The sequence below is a fragment of the Mobula birostris genome, chromosome 2 (genome assembly GCF_030028105.1).
Source record: "Mobula birostris isolate sMobBir1 chromosome 2, sMobBir1.hap1, whole genome shotgun sequence".
NCBI lineage: Eukaryota > Metazoa > Chordata > Chondrichthyes > Myliobatiformes > Myliobatidae > Mobula > Mobula birostris.
The window spans coordinates 228,059,531-228,081,566 of record NC_092371.1 but is presented as its reverse complement, the minus strand read 5'-3'; the positions used below and the strand labels follow the sequence as shown (position 1 = coordinate 228,081,566).

Below are 22,036 nucleotides of genomic sequence, written 5' to 3'. Positions count from 1 at the left end.
AAGACGATGGAATAATATATATTTTAAAAAAACTGTTCCATGCTATATGTTCCATTTCAAAGGCGTCCTATTACACTCAGATACGACGGCAAGACTCTGATTTCCACAAGGCGCTGACACTGTGTGCCTTTTGCTAATTTGTAGTGGCAGATGGCATATCTGCGGTTGCTGCATGGTGCCCCTGCCTGTGTTATCTCTATTGCTCTTCCTAGTCGGGTGAGAACGAAGAAGAAAATAACTGGAGGACATCGGACAAGCTGTCAGAGAGATTAATCCAGCCCTGCTAGCAGATTCGCTCCTGCCTGCCACCTCGGCAGGAGCGAGGTGGCAGTACACGGCTCCATTTCAGTGCTCGCACCAAGCGGCTCGAACAGAGCGAGAGGCTTGCAACAACCAGACAGACTGCGATCTGGGTTCGTTCAATCATCTCGCATCAGCCGTCCCCCAAATCCCCACGCCCCCACCCCCCTCTCCCGCCACCTCCGAGTCGCGGCGTCAGCACAGCTGCGAGCTGGGAAATAATTCACCCCACAAACCATCGCCAGCGGTTAGCGTCAAAAGATAAAAAAAAGACGGCTTGCCGCTGACACTCCTCTCTTAAGTAAATGATCGAGAAGTGGCCCAGAAACCAGCGTGGATGCTTACACAACAACAGAAAGAGTTTTTTTTTATACACATCCCAACTGCCACCTACCTCCCCCACGCCTTTCGCAACCCCCCGCTCCCAAACCCCTTTCCTCTTCGCCTGCCTTCCTGACGACTCCCGTGGCAGCGGTGCAGGTTGTGTGGCTGGCTTAACCCGGCGATGGTGAGCAGGAGCCGCTGCGCGCCGTAAGCGCCGCGGACGGCGGGCGCTGCCCAGCCCGGCGCTCGCTCGCTCACTCACTCAGTCGGCGCGCACACAGCCGCCAGGTGTTGCGGAGCCCGACAATCGGAGCGGCGGGGAAGGCGCAGAGGGAGAGACCGAGGCACCGGCACGGCGCGAGGGAACGGGTGCTCCGGACCCTCCCTTCTCCAACCATGGGCTGCTGCAGCGGCAGGTGCACTCTCATAGTCATCTCCAGCCTACAACTAGTAAGTGGAACCAGAAACTTTTTTTTCCTTAAAAAAAAATACATTGATATCTTCTGGCATATTTGAAAGAAATTCCGGGGTTTTTCCACTCTCTTACAACATTTATTCTTGTGTATCTGGTTTTAGCAAAGTGGATGAAATAAACACTGAAAACTTTTTACGATGTAATTTTCAGGGCTTAAATATAAAAGAATATGACATCTTTGTTACAAGCACGCTTGGTTAGTGCGAAAAACTGTTCTTTGTGTTAAAACGCAAACTCACGTAAAACAGGTATTCAGCGAATGTCGGTGAAGTTTACCAAGGAAATCTGATATAAAGTGAGATATAATGCGTGAAGTATTTATAAGAAGCGCTGATAATTTTTAGCTGTTTGCTTTTAGACAGAGACATCACGAATTTTACCGTTATCAATAACGTGGATGGTTTAGGTCCGGTCTTTTAGCAGGTCACATTTTGGACGATAGTACTGAGTTGTATAATAAGCACTGATAATGACGTTCGCTGTCCGGCCGCACAACTGTTTTATTTCCAGGTTATTTTAGTTTTGACTCGGGCACCTCAACAGCCACAGTGTAGATGGTAAATCTACACGCCAGCTTCCACTGATCTTCCGATTGGATTTGCTGTCAACTCTGACAGTAGCATTGTGTTGGTGCTCTATTGTATTGCAACTAAACGATAGATGTGGTCAAGTTGTGTACTGGCCATTCATTGCATAACACCTTCAAATAATATGTCTCCAGATACACATGCCTGACACCAAATTTCAGAAACATACATTGAAATCTGCACCTCGGCAAGAGAATTCCAAGAGGACTGATGATATGCTTTACACATCCCAAACTCCAAACAAAAATAATCAATTCATCAGAACTTGTGGACTCTGTTCAAGATAGAGATGGAACATCTAGGCCCAAGAACATTGAAGTCACTTTGACAAGGAACGCATGCAAACAATGGAAGGGTTGCAAGACATCCGAAATGAGCCCAGCCATTCACCCTGGTGAGCATCACCTGTTCCACTTGTGGCTGGGCCTGTGGATTACACATAGAATTCGTCAACCACCCCAGGACCCACAGAACTAGCAGGGAAGCATGTATCCTTGACCCTAATCCACTGCCTACCAAGGAAAATAGATAAAATGATGCAATAACTTGTAAGCTCATTCCATTTCTCCCATCCCACGGTAATTACATCATATATTATCTCCCAGGAAGCTGATGTTCATGAGACTAGAAAGTTTTAATGGTGCTTTAAATTAATTTGCTTGTAGCTGATGTAAAAATAGAAGATAACTTTCTGACATTTGAGACAACTGTAACAATTGATATTGCTGATTTGGTGCCAGGATAAGGTTTTTTTTGCCAAAGGGGACCTAAATTGTTAAAAGCACTTACCGATTTCTCGAAATACCAGGCATCGTAAATCTGGTCCTAAATAGACTAGGAGCAGTACAATGTTATTTTAAGCTGTCGTTTGCTCACTGAACCAAATTGATGCATCTAACTGTGCCTTATTTCTCTGTCAAAAGTTATTGCAATGGTGTCCTCTACATTTAAAAAACAGTAGAAGCAGTATTCATTTTGAGCCACAGGGGGCCACTTACTTCAGTCTTAAAACCACTTCACTTGCACAGTCTCCTGTAATGAGGACGTACTGGATAGATGAGTGGCACCCACTCAGTGGAAACTATCAGGCCATCTTGCTTTTTGTGAGGAAGTTTGTCTGTATAATCATGGCATATCATAAAAAGGAGCTGTGTGAAACTTGTTAATTCATGCAGATATGTTTGAGCACGAGATACTTGTCATTTTGCAAATCTTTGAGATGTTTTTGAAGTAAAACGTTGACTGCATCAAAAGCAAGTTGAAAACAAAGTTGTTGCATGTAATGTTCATTAAATTTAAGGTCTTTTTTTAATTTCTAATTTCTTTCTTTCTATGGATTAAATTATTGGAGTGCATGGCACCCTGGTTCTACAATTTGTCAAATAATCCCAAGGTATGAACTAATGATTTGAAAATGTGAGTTCAAAATCTTGCTCAGTTCAAAGGCAATTAGGAATGAATGATACAAGCTTAACTTGCCAGATCACACAAATTCAATGACTGAACAATAAAAGAGCACCAACTAATTCTGGTATTTAAAATGAATATTAGTTGTGATATAAATTATATATATTGAATTTTATATTTGTTGAAAAAGTAAAATGAGAACCAAAGTACATAGCATTATTATACATAGCAAATATGGAGGGGGAAAATGGTAAGTAGGTGTTTTGGCAAAATTCACAGAAGATCAAGAGGAATGGAGATAATGAAATTTGAACTTCATAGAAATCAGAATGCGAATTAAGTTTCTGGAAAATGAACATCCTGCAGTTATACTGACAAACAAGTTGCTTGCAGATCAACAGAATGTATGAAGCTGCTGTGAAATTCTATTATTGATATCAGCAACAGATATCTGTAGTCTCTTTCTGTGAAAGTATTTTGTCAGTATTATAGGCAGTTACATGGTGTGTGGATTTTGTTCTCTGTAATCACAACTTGCATCTTTCCTCTTCAGGAATCTCTTGGGATGGAGGATGATTTTTCTTCTGTTCTACTTCTGTGAGGTCTAAGGCGGTTCTTTCGGTATCTTCTGGGGCAGTTGTGTGGATAGTGCATGAGGTGGTTTGCTGGTTCAGCTACTTACACAGTGCCTCCGTAAGCCCCTTTTTCATAGCACTGAAGTTATCTATACTATCCCAAATTCTCCTTCTCCTTCTCCATTTTCAGTGGACCTAGATCACTAAAATCAGTAGGGATGTTGCATTTCTTCAAGAAGGACCTGTGCATAATATTTCCTCTTTCTGCCTCATAATTTCTTCGCGAAGTCAAAGTCGACAGCGCATGACGTTCATGAGTTACATCAATGGATGGATAGGCAAAAGCTTTGAAGAGTTTATTTTAACTTCTCAGATAAAAGACAGATAGAAGACCTTGATTGCCCATGTTATACGACTCATGTTATAATGAATGAATGAATCTCTTCCCATGACAAGAATTAGGATAGAGTGCCCATTTTGGTTATCTGGTGGCAGGAAAATGAATAACCTGGTCTGCCCTCCAGTGCCAACCAGTACAACTGCACCTTAGTACTGTGGGTGGTTGTCTGAAGATGGACACTCACAATTGTTCATTTGTTCTAACGATGAGCATGAAGGATTTTGCTGAGCTGGCACCAGCATTAATTTTTCCATTCCATATGATATCTAGTCCAGTGGTAACATGAGTTTTATGTTAGGTCTGTGGTCACGAGCACCGTACTGTCTTCAATCACACAAAGGCTGTGCTAGTGCATCAGAGGCAGGGGTGAGTTTCATCATTGGTATCTGACTTCACACAAAAAATGGCTTCTGATGTGTGAACAGCCCCATGTTATTTTTTGTCAATGTACTGTCATTAACTTTTATTGGAGGAGAATACTATGTGAATCAGGGGCAGGTTGTTAGAACATCATTTTATCTTTGGATGCTGAGTGTAAGGTTCATCCTCTTGTATACTTCAGTGAAAGCATTGACAATGGCTTGGAACTCAGTACTAAACATGCTAATGACTGGGTAATCCCAGGAGTAGACAAAGTGAATGAACTTGTCTGCATTCTTAGTGATTCGTCCTGCAAAATTGGTGAATGCCTTCAGCTCACTGCAGTAGAGAACCATATTACTGTACTGCTATCATCAGTGTATGCATCCAATCCTGGAAACTTCAATCAAAACCAGGAAGGGTTCCTACTCTGACTTTGAAAAGATACTGGGTGTTCCAAACAATGATTCGATGCTAGCTTAGGAAGGGACACAACCACCTTACAAGGATTGATCAACAGGGAACACATTGGAAAGGCTACTAAAGCAGGGTCCTCCCCAGGACAAAATACTTGTAGCATGACTGGCTATAAGGAGCACGTATTTTTATCAAGGAGTTAAGCAGTTTGTAGCATCTACTCAAAAAAAACAACCTTGATTAGAGTCCAAGCACAGGGAATTATTCTGTATGATGCACCCTCTGATCCAATCCAATAATGATGTTCAAATAGTCAAATAAATGTACTTGATCCTTTATTAGCAACTAGCAAAGCATACAATTTTGAAACAATTACACTAATGAAACTAAAACTGGTGATCGTAAGCGTATTTAGATGAAGTTAAGGGATTTCAAATGTAATTAGGTGGTCAACAAAAGATATGACACCCAGTGGTCCCCAGCTTAAAACAGCCCAAAACGAAGCATGAACACATAACTAAACTCTTCGGTTTTACCACGCCCCCACCCACATGACTAACTACTGTAATGAACGTATCAAATGCACAGCACAGAATACAATGCAGATAGAAAACAATGCATGGCTCCTTAACAGTTATTATTGTGGCAGCATCCTTTGTCTAAGTGAGAGAAAAAAAACAAACTGCTGGAGTAACTCTAGGCCTTCTAATCCAGAACATTCAAAATGTCACTGTTTTACAGAGAATGGAGTTTCCACCCCATTGCTATTGATAAAGCTCTCACACTCTGCTCTATCTCCCACACTTCTCCCCTCACCGCCCCCCCCCACCACTGAGGCATAAGAAGGATTGAGTTCTCCTCACTGTCATCCATTTCCACACCTGTCTCTATCTGCTCATCACAAACATTCCTTCCACTGGATACCATTCCCACCTCTCTCCCTTTATTCTATGATCTACTGCCCTCTCCTATCAGATGCCATCATTAAGCCCTTTGTCACTTCAATCTACCGCCTCCTAGCCTCTGCCATCATCCACATTCTCCTCCCTCTCATATTTGTCTATCCGCCCCCTCGCCTGATCAACCTGTCACCTGCCAGCTCTTGTTCCACCTCTTCACTCCAGATTTTTTAACAGTCCAGGCGAAAGGTCTCAACCTGCATCATCAATTGTCTATTTCCCTCCATGGATACTGCTGTGTTCCCCCAGTAACATTGTTGTGTTGCTCAAGGAACTTGATGATGGAAATGGACAGCCAATGTTGTGTTGAGACCCTTTATCTGGACTTGGTAGCTCAAGATTTTGGTTCCAGCTCTGTCTTTTTCTCTCTCCAGAATCCAGCTTCTACATTGTCTTGGACTCATCAAACCCTAGAATGGACCTCCTTATATAGGAAAGATGAACTTCTGATCTCTCAGTCTATCTCATCTCATTGCTCTTGTACTTTATTTGTCTACCTGCACTGTACTTTGCAACTGTAACACTGTAGTCTGCATTCTTTTTTTCCTTTTTATATGCCTTAGGGTACTTGAGTATGGAATAAACTGTCTGGGTGGCATGCAAACAAAAGCGTTCACACTGTATCTCAGTACATGTGACAATAATAAACTTATTACCTACCTCGCATGTCTCCATTGTCCAATCACTGGTATCTACAGAATTACACCATATCCAGGAGAGGGACTGCAAAGATATCTACACTCAGTGGCCACTTTGTTGCATACACCTGTAGGTTAGTGCAAATATCTAATCACCCAATCATGTGGCAGCAACTCAATGCATAAAAGCATGCTGGCATGGTCAAGAGGTTAAGTGGTTCAGTTGTTGTTCAGACCAAACATCAGAATGTGGGGGTGGGGAGAGAAATGTGATTCAATTGCTTTTGACCATGGGCTGATTGTTGATGCCAGACAGGATGGTTTGAGCGTCTGAAAACTTGCTGATCCCCTGGAATTTTCATCACAACATTTTCTAGAGTTTACAGAAAATGATACAAAAACAAACAAACAAAAAATCATCCAATGAGGAGCAATTTTTGTGGATGAAAATGCCTTGTTAATTAGAGAGGTCAGAAGGGAATGTCCAGACTGGTTCAAGCTGACAGGAAGGTGACAGTAGCTCAAATAGCCATGTGTTACAACAGTGGTGTGCAGAACCACATCTCTAAATGCACAAGACATAAAAACTGGAAGTGAATGGACCACAACAACAGAAGACCACACCAGGTTCCACTCCTGTAGCTCGTAGTGGCCACTGAGTGTCGTGTCAGTTGTGTGAGTGTATATCATCTGTGCTTTGGCATCACTGTAGTACTGACCTCAATTAATCCACTGTATTGTCCTGATCCAAAACCATCACCTTCTACCCAAAAAGTTCACTGTCAAAGCTCCCAAGATCCCAAAAGAGGCAGCTCTTCTCAGATTGTACCTCAACCAGCCTGTCAGCTCCACTGCCTACAGAAACAGTGATACGTCTGCAGCCTATGGACTGCTCTGAATTCTTTCATCTTTGAAGAGAATTTGTAGCTTTTTCTAACAAGAAGAATTAGATCTAATCTGATGAGAATTATCGTGAGATTAAGGAGGTAATTAATCACAAATGTAAGCATTCCTTGTTTCGAATAAGAAACAACTTGTGTATTATCCAGATGGCAGTTAATTTCATGAAGATATAATATTAACTTCTAAATAGAGCACTTTTCTCAATTACATTTTATCAATGATTATAACACTTTATACATTATTTAAAAATTTCAGACTTAAGAAGGTAGATAAATCTTTGACATAAGCTCCTTCAATTTCCTATGTGAAAATTGTGCCAATTCTCCTGCTTTTTCTCTTCACTGAACAAAAAATAAGACCATTGGCACTGCAGCAGATGTTTGTGGCATCCTGCTCCCAGTCATGACTGCAGATACTTGAAGGCATTGACTCTTAACTGGCTTCTGAATTCTGAATTCAGGGTGGCTGGAAATGGACATTAAATTCTAATTTTTGCCAGCAATGTTCAAGATGGCTGAATGCATGCATCAGCATGTGTGTGCAGAAAGTTATTTATCTATTTGTTGCTTCACAAACTACCATATGATTATGAAGACAAATTGTGAGGCATCTGTACTTTTTGTGCACCAACTATGTTGTTCAGATGACTTGAAGAACTTTGTTGCAGGTGATTATTTGACATTAAGGGATCTCATAAATGATCATAGACTATTGCTGAGCCTGTCAAGAATATATCCTATCTGTAGATTGTAACATTTACTTGCCGGATTGGTATGGTCATGCTCTTGTGGAGTATATAATATGTTAACATCTTTCATGGACTAGAATATGTTTGCTTAATTTGACCCTGTTTCAGATTGGGGAAAAACTCTGATAGTTGGAAGAAAACCTTAAAGTTGCTTCTAGATTGAGAATCAGAATCAGGTTTAATATCAGTGGCAAACGTCATGAAATTTGTTGCTTTATGGCAGTAGTACAGTGGAATAAGTAATAAAAAAATTAAGAAATATATACTGTTTTGGTCTTGCCCTCTTTTAGATAAATATTGGAAAGATATTTTTGATATTATTTCAACAGTTTTGGGTATTAATTTAAAACCTCACCCTATTACTGCCATTTTTGGATTACCAATGACAGATGTTGGTCATTTATCTTTTCAGCTTGCCGTTTGATTGCATTTGTTACACTAATAGCGAAAAGATCCATCTTACTTAAATGGAAAGGTTCTGATCCTCCTACTACTTTTCAATGGTTTTCTCAAACTATATTATGTTTAAACCTAGAAAAAATTAGGTGTGGTATGGTTGATTCTTCAGTTAAATTTGAAGAAACCTGGAGACGGTTTATTCAACATTTTCATATGATGTAAGTTGTGCCTTTCAAAACCCTTTTCTTTTTTAATAATCTTTTGTTTATCTATGGAGGAGCGGAGTTAATGACAAATAATGTTCTTATCCGAAGGAATAGGACATCCCAGCTTTGTTTTTTTTTCAGTTTAGGGGGTTCTCTATAAAATTCTTTTTTCATGTTTAATTACTTAGAGATCGGGAGGCTTGAATTATATATTTTACTTGAATTATGCTTGTACATGTTAACCATTATCAATGTTATACCAATCTCTTTGTATCATTAATATTGTTATGTATATTAATCTGAAACATAATAAAAAGATTATGTGGGCATGTGGCCAAGTGGTCAAGGCATTGGACTAGCGACCTGAAGGTCGTGAGTTCGAGCCCCAGCTGAGGGAACATGTTGTGTCCTTGAGCAAGGCACTTAATCACACATTGCTCTGCGATGACACTGGTGCCAAGCTGTATGGGTCCTAATGCCCTTCCCTTGGACAACATTGGTGTCGTGGAGAGGGGAGACTTGCAGCATGGACAACTGCTGGTCTTCCATACAACCTCGCCCAGGCCTGCTCCCTGGAGAGTGAAGGCTTTCCAGGCACAGATCTATGGTCTCGCAAGACTAATGGATGCCTAAAAAAAAAATAAAATGATTGAAAAAGAAAAAAAAATGAAATATATACTGTATAATCAAATTAGTGGAAAAAGAGAGCAAAAATAATAGTAAGGTAGTGCACATGTGCTTATTGTCCATTCAGAAAACTGATGGTAGAGGGGAAGAAGCTTCTCCTAAGATGTTGAGTCTGTGTCTTCAGGCTCCTGTACCACCTCCTTGATGGTGGCAAAGAGAAGAAGGCATGCCCTGGGAGAAGGTGATGCCTGCTTTTTGAAGATGAACTTGATGCCAGTCTGATAAGCCAGTCTGATAATGAGCAATTCCAGGCCTTGTCATTTTATTTTCTGATGTTTTGTGAAGATGTGTAGGTTGCTGGGGAGGCATTAGTAATAGTCTTCCATGAATCACTAGATTCTGGCATGGTCCTGGAGGGCTGGAAATTTGCAAGTGTCACTTCATATTCAAGAAGGAGCTAGAAGCTGGGAAAAAAAGGAAATGATGGGCCAGTTAGCCTGGCGTCAGTATTTGAAAGGTGTTGGAGTCAATTGTTATGATGAGGTCTCAGGGTACAGTACATGATAAAAATAGGCCAAATTCAGCATGGTTTCCTTTAGGGAAAATCTTGCCTGGCAAATCTATTGGAATTCTTGAAAGAAACAACATGCAGGATAAAGGAGAATTGGTGGATGTTGTGTAGTTGGATTTTCAGAAGGCCCTTGACAAGGTGCCACACATGAGGCTGTATAACAAGACAGGATCCTACTGTAAGACAGGAAAGATACTAGCATGGATAGAGCATTGGCTGATTGGCAGGAGGGAAAGAGTGGGGGAAAATGGATCTTTTTCTAGTTGGCTGCAGGTGACTAGTGGTGTTCTGTGGGGGTTGGTGTTGAACTTTTCACGTTGTATGTTTTAATGTATTTCAATGATTTGGATAATGGAGTTGATGGCTTTGTGGCCAAGTTTGGGGATGATATGAAGATAGTTGGAAAGGCAAGTAGTATTAAGAAAGGAGGGGGTCTGTGGTAGGGTAGGTTAGGAGAATGGACAAAGAGGTGGAAGGTGAAACAGTGTTGGGAAGTACAAGGTCATGCACTTTAGTAGAAGGAACAAAAGCATAGACTATTTTGTAAATGGGCAAAAAGTTTCAAAAATCTGAGGCGCAAGGGGACTTGGGAATTGTCAAGCAGGATTCCCTCAAGGTTAACTTGCAGGTTGAGTCACTGGTGAGGATGTCAAATGCAATGCTAGCGTTCATTTCGAGAGGACTAGAACATAAAAGCAATTGATGTAATATTGAGGCTTTATCAGGCACTGGTGAGGCCCCATCTGGAGTATCATGAGCAATTCTGGGCCCTTTATCTAAGAAAGGATGTGCTGGCATTGGAGAGGGTTTGGAGGAGGTTCACAAGAATGATTCCAGGAATGAAAGGGTTATCATATGAAGAGTGTTTGATGACTCTAGGCATGTACTTGCTGGAATTTATAATGATGAGGGGGATCTGTTTGAAATATATCAAACATTCAAAGGCTTAGAGCGGATGTGTAGAGGATGTTTCTTAGGACCTCAGAATAGAGGGACAGACATTTAGAACAGAGTTGAGGAGAAATTTCTTTAGCAGAGGGATGTGAGTCTGTAGAATTCATTGCCACAGGTGGCTGTGGAGGCCAGATGATTGGGTGTATTTAAGGTGAAGGTTCATAGGTTCTTGATTAGATGCGGCATGAACGGGAGAAGGCAGTACACCAATGTTGAAAGAGAGAAGGCAGTACACTAATGTTGAAAGGGAAAATGGATCAGCCATGATAAAATGCTGAGCAGACTTAATGGGCCAAATGGCTTAATTCTGCTCCTATCTCTTATGATTTTATGGTCTTATGGAAAATTCTATGCAAAATGCCCTCTCTTGAGCAGTCTCTATAAGATATTAAAACTTATTGTACATGAACTACATGAATTTAAAGCATCAAAATATTTCTTTTAATAACATAGTATAATTGTAAATGTTTTATTTATACTCATTATATACAAGATCATTTTATTTTACTTTCTTCCTGTGCTCTGTTTTACATAAACTTAGGGATGGACCTATGTATAAACACATCAAAAATTAGTTATGACCTCAGATTTGACCATTGCTTGATTCATAATTTTTATATCTCTAACCAATTGATTCTGCTGAAAACTTTCCTCACAGATAACTTTGTAGTGCTTGCCTGTAGTTAATCTGCACTGGGCTTAAAATGTAAGATTGAGTCTTTGCTTTTCTGCAGATTGCTGCCGAGGCTGATCTTTCATCCTGCTCTGCAATTTCTTAATTACTGAAAAAGGATTTATTAATGATGCCCAGAAACTTTTTAATCTTTTGAGGTTGTCCCTGTAATATTAATTTTTCCATTCCTTGGATTTGATTTACACACTTATTTTCTCTTCCACAAGGCTTCATTTGGAATATAAATAACAATACAATTAATTTAGTTTGACATATTCATTGCTATTAGCATAATACCCATCCTAACTGATACAAAACTGGTTTACAGTTTTATGCCAAAAGTTGGAAATCATCTGAACAATTGAATCAAAACATTTTTTCTGCTTAATATTATCTATGGACTAAGTCAAAAAAACTCAAGGAAAATATTTCACCCTGAATGTTATTGTTTCAGGGAAAACATAAAAGACTACCTTTTCAAAAATTATACAAAATACACCAAACCATATGAGGAAGATTTTAAGTACTCTCCCACAGATCACTGCAGTGAAACTGTGGTAAACCATGTATATATGTTGTAACTCGGTTACCTGTCTGGACACACACCTCTGCTGACTGCCCCTGTGGCTCCTCTGACTGCCCCTGTGGCTCCTCCCACAGAGTCCTGTATAAAGGTGTTCGCCTTGCCCCTCCCCCCTCAGTCCGGGGGCAGACACTCACTGTGGAGGTATTATTGTACAGCGAATAAAAGCCTTTCAGTATTTTACCAAACCTCAGTCTTTTGGAGTAATTGAAGGTGCTTCAGAAACATTGAGATGATTAGTTGGCTAAGTTAACTTGTCGACCCTATGGATATGTGCAAGTCTTATGCAGCGTTGTAGCTTATGGTGGTTAGTAACTATGATGGTAGACCATAAGACATAGGAGCAGAACTAGGCCGTTCAGTCCATTGAGTAAGCTCTGCCATTCCATTGTGGCTGATCCTGGATCCCACTCAACCCCATATACCTGTCTTTTTGCTATATCCTTTGATGCCCTGCAGTCAGGAAACTATCAACTTCTGCTTTAAATATACCCACAGACTTGATCTTCACCACAGTCTGTGGCAGAGCATTCCAGGGATTCCCTACTTTCTAGCTAAAAAAAAATTACTCCTTACCTCTATCTAAAAGGTTGCCCCTCAATTTTGAGGTTGTACCCTCTAGTTCTGGATACCCCCACCGTAGGAAACATCCTCTCCACATCCACCTTATCTACTCCTCTTAACATTCATAATGTCTCAATGAGATCCCCCTGCTTTCTTCTAAATTTCAGTGAATATAGGCCCAAAGCTGCCAAATGCACCTCATATGTTAACCCCTTCATTCCCGTGAATCATTCTCATGAAGCTCCTCTGGACTGTCTCTAATGACAATGCATCCTTTCTGAGATATGGGGCCCAAAAACATTGACAACAATCCAAGTTCGGCCTGACTAGTGTCTTATAAAGTCTCAGCATTATCTCCTTGCTTTTATATCTTATTCCCCTTGAAATGAATGCCAACATTGCATTGCCTTCTTTACCACAGACTCAACCTGTAAATTAACCTCAGCGAGTCATGCACAAGGATTCTTAAGTCCCTCTGCACCTCTGATGTTTGAATTTTCTCCCCATATAGATAATAGTCTGCACTATTGTTCCTTTTACCAAAATGCATTATCGTACATTTCCCATAACTGTATTGCATCTGCCACTTGTTTGCTCATTCTTCCAATTTGTCTCAGCCCTGCTGCAATTGCATTGTTTCCTCAGCACTACCTACCTCTTCAGCCATCTTCATATCATCCACAAACGTTGCCACAAAGCCATCAAATCTACTATCTAAATCATGAATAAACAAGGTGAAAAATAGGGTTGTCAGATTATGACTCCTCAGGAACATAACTAGTCACTGGCAGCCAACCATAAAAAACCACTTTTATTCCCACTCACTGCCTCTTGTCTGTCAGCCATTCCTCTATCCATGCCAATATCTTTCCTGTAACGCCAAATGCCTTCTGAAATTCCAAGTAAATGACATCTACTGCCTCTCCTTTGTCCATCCTTCTTGTTACTGGCTCAAAAAGCTCTTAACAGATTTGTTAGGCAAGATTTCCCTTTACAGAAACCATGCTGCTTTTTGCATATTTTATCATTAGTCTCCAAGCACCCTGAAACCTCATCCTTAAAAATAGACTCCAACACTTCCCCAACCACTGAGGCTCGGCTAACTGGCCTATAATTTGTTTTCTTTTGTCTTCCTCCCTTCTTAAAGAGTGGAGTGATATTTATAATTTTCCAGTCATCCGGAACCATGCCGGAATCAAGTGATTCTTCAAATCATGACCAATGTATCCATTATCGTCAGCAACCTCTCTCAAGGCTCTGGGATGCAGTCCATCTGGTCCAGGTGACTTTTCCATCTTAAGACCTTTGAGTCTGCCTAGCACTTTTTCCTTTGTAATAGCAATGGTCCTCACTCCTGCTCCCTGACAGTGACAGATCACTGGCACCCAGTGTCTTCCACAGTGAAGACTGTTGCGAAGTACTCACTAAGTTCATTTGCCATTTCTATGTCCCCCATTACTACCTCACCAGTATCATTTTCCAGTGGTCCAATATCAACTCTCATCTCTCTTTTACTCTTTATATAACTGAAAAAACTTTTAGTATCCTGCTTTATATTATTGGCTAGTTTTCCCTCGTATTTCATCTTTTCCCTTCTTAAAGCTTCTTTAGTTGCCGTTTCTTGGATTTTAAAAGCTTCCCAATCATCCAACTTCCCACTCACTTTTGCTACCTTATACAGTATGCCCTTTCCTTGGCCTTAATGCAGTCCATAGCTTCCCTTTTCAGCCACAGTTGCCTGCCCCTGCCATTTGAGAACAACTTCTTTTGGGTTCATATCTATCCTGCGCCTTGTGAACTATTCCCAGAAACTTCAGCCATCTCTGCTCTGCCATTATCCCTACCAGTATCCTCCTCCAATCCACCCGGCAAACTGCTGTCTCATGCCTCTCTACTTCCCTTTACTCCATTGTGTTACTGATACATGTGAGTTAGGCTTCTCCGTCTCAAACTGCAGTATGAATTCAATCGTATTATGATCACTGCCTCCTAATGGTGATGAAGTATTGGTGTCTTGTTTTCTTGGCAGATTTAAACGTAGCAAATTTTTGTTGTAAAATGAATATGAAAATTCAGAGGATGGAAAATGTCAGTGAAGGTTACCTTGGCACATCACAATAATTTGGAATTCCACACCTTTTATCATGAACAGGCTTTCTAGACAGGGAGCATAATTGAGGAAGTGATGGTGTGGATCAGGTAGATATCATTCTCACATTATTATTTCCTTGTAGGTGATATGAATTCTAGCGAAACATCACATTATGTACATGTAGATGTTATAAAAGGAATTTAATCTGCAATTTATATGTTTGAATTAATTTCACACCTTTGGGCTTTCAGTGGGAAGACTATACTGACAGTTAATATTAATATTGAGGCAGGCAATGTAATGTTCTAATGACTCCCTTAAGTTGTCAGAAAATCATTGTGGCTTGACTCAGCTTTCAGATGAGCATGAGCAGCTAAAGCTTTTGACTGAAAATTTCTTTTTAAAATTTAGTACCAGTGACACTATGAGAAATCCACACCAGGAGGAAGAATATGCAGACGTCATAAAATATTAACTTATTTTATTACAACATAATTTTTAAGGAGATGCAAGACTGCAAATGCTAGAATCTGAAGTCACATATGCTGGAAGTGGATGTTATTTGAAACTGGAAAATTGATTGTGTTGTAGACTATCCAGGCTGAATACGAGGAGTTATCCCTCTAGTTTGCTGTAAGCCTCATCCTGGCAATGGAGTAGGCCAAAGATGGGCAGGTCAGTGGTGGAATGGGAAAGGATGCATCTAGAACCTTGGAATGGCCATGGCAAAAAGAATGGAAGTAATGTTCAAGTTAGTCTCCTCCTCTGTGTTTGGTCTTGTCAAAGTAGAAGCTGCCACATGGTAAGCTTTTCAAAAAAAACCCAATAATTTTGTATTTAATTAGAATTTTCAGATAATAAAGTGTGTTACTGAAACAACTAATTGTTCAGTTAGCCAACACCAATAAACTATATTCTCTTCACTGGAATCTCAAAGTTTACAGACTACTTTCCTCCACTTCCCACAAGAGCTTCAGTTTTAAAAGTACTGACAATTTATGATCATGAGAAATGATTGCAAGATCACAATCAATAACAATTCTAGGTTACACTTCTAACATGGAATAACTATGGTTTGGAACTGTGCATTTCAATTTGTGTTATGTCAATGATTTCAATTATCAATGAATTTTATTTATATAATAATGTGATTCAGTGAGAGGATAAGTTGTGCTGCAGAGAGTCCTTGGAGAATTTTGTTTTAAGGTGCCTAATCCTTTACAACATCTATCCCCCTGCTTTTCTTAGTGAATACAATACAGACCCAGTTCCCATTCTGTCTGTAAAATGATCAAGTATGTTGTAATCAATGCAAGGCACTCTTTGAACATATACTATCTGTCATGAGTTGAGTTTGTTGTTTTCACTCTCCTTTGAACAATACTCTGACTTCTGTGTCCTATAGAGGAGCTCTTTGTTGTAGGATATGTGGAGGATTCTTGCAGTTTATACATTTTGTTGTCAAAGTTAAGGACCCCCACCACCCAGGACATGCTCTCTTCTCACTGTTACCATCAGAAGGAGGTACAGAAGCCTGAAGGCACACACTCAGTGATTCAGGAACAGCTTCTTCCCCTCTGCCATCGGATTCCTAAATAGACATTGAACTCATGAACACTACCTCACTACTTTCTCAATCTGTTTTTGCACTACTTATTTTAACTGAATTGTTTAATCTACATATATATAATTACTGTCATTCAGTTTTTTTTCCTTTATTTACCATGCATTGCATTGTACTGCTGCTACATATTTAACAAATTTCACAATGTATGCCAGTTATATTAAACCTGGTTCTGATTCTATACAACTTAACTTTTAGACTAGATAATGATCATAAAGCAATTCCAGCCCAAGGGTAGTAAAGCTAACCACATCCAAAATCTGGTGTAGTCTTTCCCTGAGCAGAATGCTTCAACTAAGAATGGTGTCAAACACTGCACTGGTACAAACGTCTCCATCTATAGGATGCCTTGTAATAAGATTATAAGATGAGGCATACTAATCATTATACCTTACAGCAGTAGCTGTGGATGGAATCTGCTAATTAAGGGTCAAAAGTATCGGAGTTTACTGCAGAGAAGGGGACTATTCAGTCTGTGTTCTCAGTGCCAGTTCTTTGTGGGAATAATCAGCCTGACTGCATCTGTATGTTTTTGCATCAAATGTGTATAAACAAAGAATATTGTAATCTATGCATCAGTGATTGCCTCTGGCAAGCTTTCAGTGCTGTAACATTTTTTCAGAAAGAAATGTCTCCTACTCTTTCCCCTTACTCTCTAATGGATAATTTGAAGCAGATAATTCCTCAGTGCTGATTTCAGTACTTCAGTACATTGTATTCAGTTGGGTATGTCACATATCCTCCCTTTCACTTATATTAGTATTTGGAAACTAGGGTGATAGAAATATACAGCACAGAAACAGGCCCTTCAGCCCATCTACTCCATGCTGGAATTTAAACTTCCTACTCTAATTGACCTGCACCCGGGCCATAGCCCTCCAAACTCCTACCATCCCATGTACTTATTCAAATTGCTTTTACACGTTGAATTCAAAGTTGCATGTGCCACTTGTGCTGGCAGCTCATTTCATGCTTTCACAACCATCTGAGTGAAGAAAACTTCCCCTTATGTTCACCTTAAACTTTTCACCTTTCACCCTTAACCCATGACCTCCAGTATAACCTGATCCAGGATGCTCGAACTTTTGAGCAGTGAAACATTAAAATATGTATGTAATGGAGCATGAAATCTTAGAAATTTTAAAAAATGCTATGTTGTAACAAAAAGTTTCTGCTTAATTGTAAATGAAAATTACTTTGGAAAAACAAACGAGAAGCCATACTAAAAATTTAATTAGTTCAGTTTTGTTTAAGATTGTGAGAAGGAAGCGGGAGAGATTTTTGTTGTTACATAATTTAAGAAGTAGACAGAAAGACAGAGACTAGCCATGTTGCATTTGGTTATATCAGGGGATGGACTCATCTGATCCAGAATGTCAATAGTATCTGAGTGGAGGGAATTGCATTTATACCGGAAAGGATATATTGACAAGGCACGGTGAAGGTTGAGGAATAAGAGTACACAGATAATTATAAAAATTCAGGTAGGTTGGGCAAATATCCACTTTCTGTGGTGTATGATGTTCAGGTCCACCATGCGTTCCCCCTCATTAATTGTCAAGTTCTCTAATTCACCATATTTAAATGCTTTTACCATATCATAGTATATGGTAATGTAGCAGTCAGTGCAATAGCTAGCAACAACTGATTAGGGATCTGATTCCCACTGTTGTCTGCAAGGAGTTTATACGTTCTCCCTGTCTCTGTGTGGATTTTCTCCAGGTGCTCTTGTTTCCTCCCTCATTTCAAAGACATATGGTTAGGGTAAAGCCTGATTTATACTTTTGTGTTAACTCAACGCCGTAACCTATGCAAGTGGCCTACGTGCGTGGTGAGCATTTATACTTGTGCGTTGGTGTACCTGCATCGCTCTGCAATTCGCGCATGTCATGCATGTGCACACAGCTGCTCTTGCAAGGCTTCATGGTCATGGTAGTCTTTCTCAGGGTAAACAACAAGTGAGCGTCTTTTTTTGTAAAAGCGAAGTGTGTCCTCCATAATTTCGGAGGTCTGTAAAACTTTATGGAAAGCATTGCAGCCAGAGTAGTTCCTTCCCTGCCCTTCAGTCGCCCAATGGGAAGCTATTGCAGCGTAGGAGGAAATGCAATGCTACCAAGCAGACCAATCACAGCTGTTGCAGTCTGCGTTGCTGCGACGCGTAGTTACATTTTAGGAGAGGTGCGCGTCGCAGCAACGCAGGCTCTCATGTACAGTTCCGCGTCAGCTTTGCGTAGGGTTTGCGGCGACGTAGTACTTACGGCGACGCGTTGGCGCAGAAGTATAAATCAGGCTTTAGTAAGTTCTGAGCGTGCCATGTTGGTGCCCGAAGTGAGGCATTGCACTGTATGTTTTCCAATCACAAGCATGAGAAAGTCTGCAGATGCTGGAAATCTGAACAACACACCCAAAATGCTGGAGGAACTCAGCAGGCCAGGCAGCATCTACGGAAAGAGTATAGTTGACGTTTTGGGCTGAGGGCCTTCATCAGGACTGGAGAAAGATAGGTGAATAGTCAGACTTAGAAGGTGCGGGGAGGAAAGGAAGAAACACAAGGTGATAAGTGTAACCGGTGGGGGAGGGGGGTGAAATAAAGTGCCGGAAAGTTTATTGGTGAAAGAGATACAGGGTTGAAGAAGAGGGAGTCTGATCGGAGAGGACAGAAGGCCATGGAAGAAAGAAAAGAGGGTGGAGCACCAGAGGGAGGTGATGGGCAGGTAGGATATAAAGTGAGAGAGGGGAATGGGAAATGGTGAAGGAGGGTGGGGGAAAGTTACTGGAAGTTCGAGAAATTGATGTTCATGCCATCATGTTAGAGGCTACCCAAACGGAACATAGTGTTGCTCCTCCAATCTGAATGTGGCTTCATTGTGACAGTAGAGGAGGCCATGGACTGACATGTTGAAATGGGAATCCAAAAGGGTGGTCACTGGGAGTTTCTGCTTTTTCTGGCAGACGGAGTGTAGGTGCTTGGCGAAGTAGTCTCCCAATCTATGGAGAGTCTCACTGATATGCAGGAGGCCACACCGGGTACACCAGACACAGTATATGACCCCCAACAGACTCACAGGTGAAGTGTCACCTTACGTGGAGGGACGGTTTGGGGCCCTGAAAGGTAGTGAGGGAGGAGGTGTAGGGGCAGGTGTGACAAGAGTTATGCTCCTATCCATTGGAAAAAGCTGGATCTTCCAGTGGGCACCCATTTTAATTCCTCTTCCTATTCCCATTCAGATTCCCATTCCACTGTTGTGATGAGGCTACACTCAGGCTGGAGGTGCAACACCTTATATTCTGTCTGGGCAGCCTCCAATCTGATGGCTTGAACATTGATTTCTCAAATTTCCGTTAATGCCCACCCCCCCCCACCCTCCTTCACAATTTAAAAGTTGCTGGTGAATGCAGCAGGCCAGGCAGCATCTCTAGGAAGAGGTGCAGTCGACATTTCGGGCTGAGACCCTTCGTCAGGACCCTGACGAAGGGTCTCGGCCCAAAACAGCGACTGTACCTCTTCCTAGAGATGCTGCCTGGCCTGCTGCGTTCACCAGCAAACTTTCTGTGTGTTGCTGGAAATTCCAGCATCTGCAGATTTCCTCGTGTTCGTTCCTTCACCATTTCCCCATTCCCTTTACCCTCTCTCACCTTATCTCTTTACCTCTTTACCTGCTCATCAACACCCTCTTCCTTTCCTTTCTTCCATGGCCTTCTGTCATCTCCTATCAGATTCACCTTTCTCCAGCCTTGCATCTCTTTCACCAGTCAACTTCACAGCTCCTTAATTCACGTCTCCCTCCTTCCCAGTTTCACCTATCACCTTGTGTTTCTCTCTCCCTCCCCTCTCCCCACTTTCTAACTCTGACTCCTCGTCTTTTTTTCTCCAGTCCTGATGAAGGGTCTGGGGCCCGAAACGTTGACTGTACTCTTTTCTAGATGATGCTGACTGGCCTGCTGAGTTCCTCTGGCATTTTATGTGTGTTCACTGTATGTTTTGAGGTTTTAAAGTATGTGTGACAAATAAAGCTAATCTGCATTAACTGTACTTTACATCTATTCCTTTTTGCTGTTTATTCAATGAATTTCTAGCTTCTAATGGACTTCTTTTGTATAATTTCATACCCAGGATCTACCCTTGGTATCCAATACTTCTAGACTTCTGTCATTACTTCCCTTGCTTCCAGACGTCTTTATGAACAATATTTTTTTTCTGCTTACCCAGGATCGGGCAACAGAAACTGCTACTAAGGTGCCTAAGCCCATGTTGTTGTATATCATATTAGACTGCATTCATCAAAGCCAATTGACAATTATCAATATAATTTATATTTTAGTAATTGCTATGCCCAGTAAATGACCAACATTCTGGTGGTTGGAGCCCAATCTTTGATAAGAAAGATGGTTGTGTTTCTTGCAGGTCATAATCTCCATTTTGGGAAATGACAGCAGAAGTTCAACCAATTTCAGCTGTTCCATCAATGATCTTCTTCCACCATAGGGTCAGATCTGGGGATGTTTGCTGATGTTTAGACTCTATTTGATTCCACTTGAAACTCCCTAGCTCAGGGATTCCCAACCTGGGGTCCACAGACCCCTCAGTTTATGGTAGGGATCCATGGCTAAAAAAATTTTGTAACCCCTGCCTTAGCTATTGATGTCAGAAGGCCTAAAAATCATTCAGGTATGGACTCATAAGTGGTATAACAATTGGCCATAAAAGTGCCAAGCATTGACCAAGCAAAAAAAAGAGAACCAAATCACCATCCGTTCACATGCAATAGCATTATTATCAGCAAGATCTCCAATTGTCACTCCTGACCACAAATTAATGGACTAGTCACATAAGTATCACGACTGAAAGAGCGGACAATAAAATGGATTTTCTATGTTGAGGGAATTTCCGTCACTAACAAGACATAAATTAAGAAACATGACTGCAGTTCTGACAGTTCACAGAAAATAATACCATCCTGGATAAAGCATTCGATTAATTGACACTCCATCCACAACTTAAGTATTTAATTTCCTCCATCATCAGTGCAACATAGCTGCAGTATGTACTGTCTACAGAATGCAATGCAGTTAATTAACTAGGTTACTTTGACAGCAGCTCCTTCTCCAGTACCAAGGACAAGCTCAGCAGGTGCATGGGAATACCACTTACAATAGTTTTCCTCTGAACTATGCATCAACCTATATTACTGTCCTTTTGGCTGTTGCAAGATATAAATCCTAGTATTTGCTCCTCTAGCATTATGGGGTACCTTTTCCAGAAGGACTTCGGTGTTTCAAGGAACTAGTTTAATACTATTTTTGTTTAGGGAGGGGAAATAAATGCTGACTTTTCCAGAGATGTTCTGAGCACGAATAAAGAATTGGATAAATATATATCTCTCACATAATGAATTTATTGTGGAATCCTTTAATAGATGATATTGTATAAAATTTCCTATATGGAAAAACTGGTTTGGCTTTAAATTGTACATGAGTTTCAGTTTTAAATTTATAATAAATACATCCCCATTTAGGATCCTTGTGCATTTAACAACACCATAAAGAATAGCTGAGAACATGAGTGGAAATTGTAATTGGGATTATGAGCACAGCTTTGCATGCTATCACTCTTGCATTGCTTTTGGCATCTGTTGCTGCTTAGAACAGA

At 40.7% G+C, this 22,036-nt stretch overlaps 1 protein-coding gene across 1 annotated transcript in view; it reads left to right on the top strand.

The window, feature by feature from the left end:
- The first annotated feature begins 569 nt into the window (after positions 1-569).
- Positions 570-22,036, top strand: part of nkain2 (sodium/potassium transporting ATPase interacting 2) — a 646,326-nt gene continuing 624,859 nt past the window's right edge. Inside the window, exon 1 of the mRNA XM_072279168.1 lies at positions 570-1,074. Within this exon, the coding sequence (XP_072135269.1) occupies positions 1,021-1,074 (54 nt within the window). The 5' untranslated portion in view covers positions 570-1,020. The remainder of the gene's footprint in view (positions 1,075-22,036) is intronic.